This window comes from Panthera uncia, chromosome F2 (assembly GCF_023721935.1).
Source record: "Panthera uncia isolate 11264 chromosome F2, Puncia_PCG_1.0, whole genome shotgun sequence".
NCBI lineage: Eukaryota > Metazoa > Chordata > Mammalia > Carnivora > Felidae > Panthera > Panthera uncia.
Window position 1 is genome coordinate 14,985,706 of NC_064812.1, and position 8,730 is coordinate 14,994,435.

At 53.8% G+C, this 8,730-nt stretch overlaps 1 protein-coding gene across 1 annotated transcript; it reads right to left on the bottom strand.

Annotated features, from left to right (window-relative positions):
- Positions 1-932: 932 nt before the first annotated feature.
- TRIB1 (tribbles pseudokinase 1) lies at positions 933-8,658 on the bottom strand. Its single transcript, XM_049633492.1, has 3 exons — positions 7,570-8,658; positions 5,250-5,542; positions 933-2,834 (listed from the first exon to the last, which is right to left on the bottom strand). Exons 1-3 carry the CDS (start codon positions 7,927-7,929, stop codon positions 2,369-2,371), a joined length of 1,119 nt encoding a protein of 372 aa, XP_049489449.1. The 5' UTR covers positions 7,930-8,658; the 3' UTR covers positions 933-2,368.
- Between the last annotated feature and the right edge of the window lie 72 nt (positions 8,659-8,730).

The window sequence follows — 8,730 nt, forward strand, 5'->3', positions numbered from 1 at the left end:
CCTGGCTGATGTCGGACGCTTAACCGACTGCGCCACCCAGGCGCCCGCATCTATACTTTTCTAAGTGTCCATAGCTTTCATCAAAAAAAGCCAGAGGGATTCTTCCAACTCAAGCCTTATTTATGTTTGCTCCTCTTTAATGTCTCTCGGCTCTGTCTCAACTCTCGGCCCTCCCCACCCTGATGTCACCAACCTGGCTTCACCCATCAAAGTGAATTTGCCCACTTCAGTGGAAAAAGTGAAAGGGTTCTCCTCTGCCAAAGGTCATACATAATAATCATCTGTTTACTTCTGTGTGTCCCTGTGATATTCCAAACCCTGTGGCCAGAGACCTTTGCATCCCCAGCATGAAATTGCACAAGGCAAAGGCAGATTGGACTCCCAAGAAATGCACTGCGCCTATTTACGAAACCCGATTTATTAAAATTTCTCTACAAGTCAGAAACGGTCGTCTCACTGTTCACATATATACACATGTACAGGAAGGATCTAGTGTTTCGAGCTTTCCCGGCAGAAGCCCCAGCCAGCCCGGAGTCCTCAGCCGGGTAACGTATCACAGATACAACAGTCGAGCAACCACGAGCGCGTTAGTGCGACAAGAGGCCTCTGCCCTCCCTCTTCTCCGAGTCCCATGATTCTGTCAAGGTAATATTGCCAATAATCATTCACATTTCACGTGGTTTTAGACACGCAGGTTATTCAGACAGACACAGACAACAAACCAAGCCTCAGAGCCAAAACAACAACACATATCGGACAACAGGTATAAAAGGTAGAATATATATACAAAGTACACAGTACGTGAGGTATTGACAACATTCTCACAATGCAGGTTAGTTGTCTGCCTAGGCGGAGCCCTTGAAGATGGCCTGCCTGTCTCTGTGCCATTTCTCAAAATACAGTATGTTCGGTTTACCCGTTTAACCACCTGATTTCAGTACTGAGACATTTACTGATATTTCTTGGGTTCTTGTTTTTTTGTTTTGTTTTGTTTTTCATTTTTAATGCGAGTTGCAGTTTCTCTGTTAAGCAATGTCTTTCGTAGGTAGTGAGTTCCCATCTCTGGAGGCATTCAAACAGATGCTGGATTCCCACCTGAAGGAAGGTTAAGTTGTGGGGGGCGGGGTTCTGCTTTGGGAGATGGCAGAGAGAGGAAAAAAGTTGGACTGGATACTTTGAAAGTCTCTTCCAACTTGAAAGATTTGGGGCTATTTCACTCCAGATGCTGATCATAGAGATGTATTCATAAACCACATCAAATTTAAAATATTAACAACCCATCATGCAAAACTGCAGACGTGACACACAACACCAGGGGCAGACCATATCCATGAAGGGGATGCGTGGGTCTGAGAGTCGTCTAAGACTATCCAAACTCCACTTTCGCTGAAGCACAGAGAGGTTTACCATTTGCTCTTGGGAGAGGCGAGGAGTCTCCCTATCTTTCTTCTCCTAGACAAAATGCTCCACCCTGAGATGGTCTTGGGGAAAAAGGATAAAGGCTGACCCGTTTCAGGGGAACCAACGAAGCTAACGGTTTCCAAGTGCTCAAATTAACGTTAAAAATCTGCAGTCTCTCTGAGCTTAGAGTTCCGAAATAGCCAGGAGTTCGAATCTCTTGTGATACTTCTCCACGGTTAGCTGGTAAGTGCTGATAGCAAAGAAGGGGACGTTTCAAGGTCAGATAGAAGGCATTAGTGCAAATGAGGTCTTGGCAGGAAATGGAGGAGAGTCTGGGTTCGTAGTTCAGGCAGGCTCCTCTGCTCCAAAAACAGTCTGCTCCAAAAATGGAGCAGGGTCATTGGTAACTGTGAGTGTGAAGAAAGGGTGTGTGTTAAACCAACCCCCCCCCCCAAAAATGAACTTTCCAATAGAGAAGCTGGGGTAGCAAACGTCTAGCTCCCAAAGACAAGTTCAAAGATGGCAGGTTCATTGGCCCAAATGATTTGTCACCCTGCTAAAATATGGTTATTGCCCAAAATGCCACTGTGCGACTCACTTCCTCTCCCTTTAAAATGCTGGAGTTCCTTTCACTTGACCACACGCCCTGTAGGATATCCATACTCTCTGCCACCTATGAAGACGCAGAACCCACCAGCCCCCACCCCTGCATCTGACAGCGGGACAGTTGCTGACGGTTCATTGAGAAGGGAAACAACTTTGCGGGGCAGCCGATCAGAGCGTGTGCCGCTCAGATCAATACAGTCACTCATCGTAACAAATAAGTGGGGGGGGGGGGGGCACGTTGAGTTCAGCAGCTACGGTCTTTACGCCATCGCATGTCTGGCTGGCACCACGCCAAAAGGCCTGTCCATCTTTAGAAATGGAAATGCTATGTGTGAGAATTGAGGTTTCTGAGGTTTTGGGATTAGCAGAAGAAGGAACTAATGTCACTGTCTTCCTGGTACTCTGGAACAATCTGGTCCGAAGTTCCTATTTCTGAGTCGATGTATCCAGGTTCCAAGACAGACTCGAACCAGGGATGGAGTAAGATCTCAGGAGCAGTGAGTCTTTCGGAAGGCTCCCGTCTCAGGAGGCTGCGAATGAGGCATCTGGCTTTGGGGGAAATGTGCTCAGGAATGCAGAACTGTCCACGGCGGATTTTGGAGAAGAGGGCACTGGGGTCTGAGTCATGGAAGGGGTATCGTCCCACCAAAAGGGTGTAGAGCATCACCCCCAGGCTCCAAACGTCTGCTGCCTTTCCAGAGTAGGTCCCCGTGGTGTTCAGAATCTCGGGGCTCACATAGGCTGGGCAGCCATGTTTGTCTGACAGAGCGTCGTCTTCTCCCTTGATTATGTGTGTATCTTCTAGACTTTCCAGTCTGAGCTGGCTTCTGCAGGAGAGGAAACAAGCTATTACTTCCAGATCAGCTGCTATGAAAAACAAGGCCTTCTCTATTAACAGTGCCCACAGGCACTAAAGGCAAGGGCCCAAGGAATGCCATTTACCCCTTCATCCAGTAAGCAGTGCCCTGCAACCACCCAGGACTCGGGATTTCACAAACCAATACAGACCGCAATAAACATTTGCAAAGTATCGAGAGAGAGCCTGGGGCGGGAGGGTATGATGCAAAGCCCCAGATACTATTCATTATGCTAGAGCTTAGAAGAGATATCCTAATAGGGTTACACAATTTACAAAGTTCACATTGCAGAAGTGGGAGCCGGTCTCAGGGGAATTGCTAACATTTTCTACACACGGTATCAGGGAAGAACAGTGTATCCCACCTCTTCAGCGCCCCCACCCCACCCCACCCCGCCCGGAGCATCCTACAGGCCGATCTTATTCTTATGCCATTAAACTGCCAGGGCGACATGGGCCCACACTTGGCATCACAGAACATGGGGCCCAAAGTCACTGCTATTATGCACATACGTCACGCTGACATACACACACAAAGGGAACTCTGTCCACCTGGGCCCAGGCCGCGGTAACTGTGATGAGATAGGGGCCAGGAATGTTAATTACATTTATTGGGGTGTTTAATTGCAAAGAACACTTAGCCTGGGCCGAGAGGTCATGTGAGCAAACACAAGTGGCTAATGGATTTGAAGGTTGCGGGGCCTACAGACATCCGTACATGTGGATGGTACCTCAACACCTAAGATTTACTCTACGTGGGGGGTTATCTGTCCAGGTAACAGCTGAAGTCTGAAACATCTGTAATCAGAGGCTCTTACGAAGGTGCGGGTGCCTCCTTATTCAGAACCAGCCACCCACGGTTCACAGATTCCCCCCAAACCCAGAGCCAGTGGGGGGAACCTCTATGATCTGCTGGCAGTTTATGCTCTTTCCTGCTTCTCTGAAATAGCCCTGGTATCAGTCAGTCACTTGTGAAGTCAAATGCAAACATTTGGTACTGGCTAATGGGTCAATTTCTTTTCCTCTCAAAGGTCTGGCTGTTTTTGTTTTTTTTTTTTCCTTCCTGCCTTCCTGTTCCCTGGAGTGTAGTATACATGTGCTAACTTCGGTATGTCCTCAGCCTGACCTCCTCGTCGTTATGTAAAATACCCATTGGTTCTGTAAACGGAAAATATGACTCAACCCGCACTGTCTGCCCCTGATTGGCTGCTGTAGTACTAAAACCCTGCACCTGTGCTGGTTACACGAATAGCGTCAGCCTGCCATTGCTTAACCCTCGGGTTGCCAAACTCCGTGCACATGACATTCGCCTGTGCAATGCAGATTTCAAAAGCTGGTAAGGAGGTGTGTAAGGCATGTTTCAGAAAACACATCAACATATCAAAGGAGCATGTTCCAAGAATTGGAAACTTCTCCATTGCAAACACTTGGCTTTTCTTTGCTAATCGGTATGTTCCAATAAGTATTGCAAGGTCAGATACAAAGCCATGCTTTATGGCCACTCAACCCCGTAATCTTTCCTACGATCTGGAGGTAAGGGTAAAAGTGCACAGGTGGGGGAAAGCCCCGCATGAAAAGCTACAACAAAACCATGCACACCCCTCGACAATTCTCCAAGGGTACTGCTCTTAACCTCCCCATAAGGGATGTGGCCCACCTCTTACAATCAGGTGAGGTTTATCTCCTGCGGCTTCCTGAATTCCCTGGTCTGAAACCACAAGTCTGAATCTTAGTGTCTCATTATTCTCTTATCAAGCTCATCTTGTCCTTTATGAGGTAAGTCATGATCTATACTTAGCAACCAATTCCAGCCAACTTCCATTTATTATTCAATGTGGCTATTTTCTGAAGATGTATCCAAACAAAAGGTCTAAAAAGTCACCAGATGATGTAAAGAAAGGATTGGGGGCCAGCCTGAAAGGAAACAGGAATATGGTACAGAGGAGGAGGGCACAATTCTGCAAATACAACGGTTTAGCTCTGTGATACTTTCTAGGTACAAAAAAAAAGGCCCCACTCGGTAGAAGCAAGGACTTGAAAACTTCCTTTAGGGGTCCAGGTTGTGACGGGCAGGGTGACATCCGCACCCCAGAAGAACTGACCTTTCTGACAACAATGGGGAATAAACTTGATCCTGGAGTGGAAGTGGGGAGGGCATCCTGTCATCATATGACATCCCACAGAAAGAAGCACCAAGATGTCCCCAGGCCACATCCACGAGAGTGCAGAATAAACCATCCTTGGCCACGGCTCCTCAGGAGAGGACTTCTAAATACTAAGTCTGGGACAACTGAGCCCTTGGCTCTGATTTGAACCAACACTCTGCACCTAACTGCACCTAACTGCGCCCTGAAAGGCCACAGGAGGAGCTGCGGAGGCTGCTCACCTCTCCTCCGTGGAGAAGACAAATTTCCTAAGTTTCAGGTCCCCGAGCACGATGGCCGACTGGTGGCAGTGGGCCACCGCGGACACAATCTGCTTGAAGAGCCGTGCAGCCTCCTCTTCCCGCAGCCTCTTCCGGCTTCGCACATAGGAGTGCATGTCCCCAAAGTCCTTCTCAAAGAAGACGTAGGCCTTGGTTTCCCCAAGGATCACTTCCACTATGCCAGTGATGTTTCTGTGTGATGGCAGCTGGATGTAAGGCCTGATTTTGTCCTGGTAGTGTTTAATGGGAAACACCTGCAGAGAGAAGAGGACCCATTTAGGAGGCTAGGAAAACAGAGGCTGCCGTCTAAATCCCAGGCTGCAGCTCTCAATCATTGGGCTGTGCTCGACAGCAAGGCTCCTTTCATTCACACCTGCCCCCCCCCCCAATCTCTGCCGCCCCACCTGCCTCTAACACCCCAGACTGGCAACATCTAGGGCTCTGGGCTAGCAAATAACCACTGGATTACAATATGGATGGTTTAAAAGCATCCATATATGTGTCACCTCCTTTCATGAGGCCATCTGAGGCCATCCGCACAGGAGAGCTAAGCCCTAAAGCCCCAGCCCTCTGTGGCCCTCCCTTGTTTGCAGGAGCCCCCTGGGATCTCCAGGAGCGAAAAAGCAGTCCTTGAAAATGCATGACCTCCTGCAGACCCAAAGTGCTCAGCACAGAGGGCACAGCATGTGGCCAGTCTGCAACCTCCAAGTGGAAGCTTGGAGGGGCTGGGGAACATGAAGATCTGTCATTAGTCAGAAGGAACAGATGACTCGAAGAAAGGCTGTGACAACACAGCCTTAAACAACCTGCCTACAGTCTGACTCAGGTATAAGCGGCCTTGAGTTAAAATTGTCACAGGAGGGGTATGGGATGTTGTCCAAGGTTTTTTCATTTGTTTATCTCCCCCCCCCCCCCTTCCTTGGCCCCACCTTCACCAGGAAAATGGGTAGTATCTCCTCTCAGAAGCTAGCTGGTCTCTTTAAGCGCCTTTTGTTTAGTCCGGTTACTCATATCCTAGACTCAACTGGAAACGGTGACACATGGGCTGTCACCATCTGGATTCAGCTATTATCTGCTCAGAGGAACTGGAAGGGGTTGCACAATGGCCAGACCCACCCCACCTCTGAGGCCTGGCTGCCCTAGCACCAGCTAGAAAAATCTCTCTGCCGCCCCCCTCCTTCACCCCACCCCACCCCACACACATATCTTCCCCTAACCGCTCTGAGCCCCGGGGCCAGAGAAGGAAAGATTTTCCCCCCTTTCCACTGGGCTTGAGCTGGCATTTGGAATTTCATTCAGGTCGGACAGTAGGTGGCAGCAGCAAGCCCAGGGAGGGGAACGCGGGTGGAGTTCAGGTGAGTTGCGGAAAACCCAAGAGCGACTTCAACTGAGGGGTGACCCTGTCTTTCGGGGTTGAAAGGGAGCAGCCCGGACGATCCTCGGGGAGGTCTGAGACGGTAGACAGGCTCGCAAAGGCTGGGCTGCGGGAAATGTTCTGCGTCTGTGGGCGCCGGAGGAGCACGCGGGAGGACCCCGTTTCTCGGAGTTCTACCTCCTCCGGAATGGAATCTCTCATATTCAAAAGAAAATCGCTGGCCGGAAAATAAAGACATGAATGGAAGCGAGGGTTCCTAGCCGGTGTGGGCTTTCCAACATTTCCGCGCCAGACAAATCCCCCGCCCAGACTGGAAGGCCATCTCAGACCAACCTCTGGGGTCGGGGTGGGGTGGGGTGGGGAGCGGGGATGAGGTTCTCATCCCCGGGGGTGCGGGTTCAAGCCGGAATCCCCAAGACCCGAGCCTGACACGATCCTCCCACTCCCTCACCACCCACAGCTGAGCCCGGGTGCCTTGAAACCCCAGCAAGAGAGCCGCCAGCTGCTCCAAGCTCCAAGGAGGCACCCACTGCAGGGCGTCCTTCCAGGACAAGGGGCGGGGGAAGCGAGAAGAATGAGAGAAGGGGAATGGCATGGCCCTGGAATCCATTTCAATTCCACAACTTATTTGGAACGCCGTGCGCTCAACTGGGCGCTACGGAAAGAACAGAGATAAAGCCACCGAACACCGCACTTCCTCCTGCTCGCAGAGCCCCCATTATACCACCCCGTCCGAAACACCTCAATCACCCAAAGGGTGAACCTGGCCAAATGCCGCCTACCACGCTCGAGTCACCGCAGGTGCCACCTGAGGCCCCCGGCGCCGGAGGGCGAGACCCCCAAGCACCTTTGCGGGCTACCGCGTTCCCGCACCGCCCCGGCCGGTCCCGACCCGGGGGTGCCTACCTTGCAGCGCAGCTCGCGGCCCGTGTGGATGCACAGCGCCCGGGACACATGCTCTCGCTCCGCCAGGGGCAGCAGCAGGTAGTCGGCGATGCGGCTGGGCCCCGGCGCGCTCCCGGAGCCGCCGCCAGCCCCCGGCGCGGCGGGCGGCGGCTGCGGACTGCAGGGCGAGCCGGGGGGGCTGAGGTAGTCCGGCGGGCTCGAGCACTCGGAGAGGCGCGGGCACTTGGCCGCCACGGCCGCCGCGTCGTCCGCGTCCAGCAGGCGTTTGACCGGGGCGCCCCGGGCGGCCGGGAGCAGCAAGGCCGGGCCGCGGGGCTGCGAGGCGCCGCTCATGGCAGAGCGCACCGGACCGACCCGCATCCCGTCCCGGGCCGGGCCGGCCCCGGCTTTGTATGTCCCGGGATCCGCGCGGAAAGGCGCTGAGGGCTCGGAGCCGGCGCCGCGACCTACTCCAGCCGGCGGGATGGACTTTGCAGACGGAGCTCGGCTCGGCCCCCACGGGGGTCAAGGTAGGAGCCGCTCCCGGGCGCTCGCGTTGCCCGCTGGAAGCACGCCGGCCGCGCGTCCGGGGAGCAGAGGCCGGCTCGGGTCCCGGGAGCCCCGCGGGCACCGGCTTGGGGCGCCTGGCCCCGGGCGGCTGCCGCTATTGTTGTCGAGACCGCCGACAGTCCCGGAGGCGGAGGAGGCGGCGGCTGGTGTTCCCAACGTCCCGAGCCGCGAGGGCAGGATTCCGCAGGCTCGGTGGAGCGGCGGAGCAAATGCACTTCCCAAAGCCCAAGTCCCGGAGAGAAAGCCGGAGCAACTTTTCCGCGGCGCTCGAGATCCTGCGCGCTCCTGGGCTCCCGGCGTGTGTGTGAGCGAGCGAGACGCGCTCGGAGAGAGTGACTGAGTGTGAGTGAGTGAGTGTGTGCGCCGCACGGATCCCGGCCAGTGCACTCCTCCTTCTCCTTTTCCTCCACCTCCTCCGCCTCTCGGTGACTCACGCTGTATACACACACACACTCACAGGCCGGGCTGTGTAAACAGTTGGGAAGCCGGGTTGAGCAATGAGGTGGCTGCGACGACTCGGGCCCTGCCGCCCGGCAAGCAGTCACCGAAGCGGAGGGAGGAGGCTCGGGGGGGGGGGGGGGGGGGGGGGGGGGGGGGGGGGGGGGGGGGGGG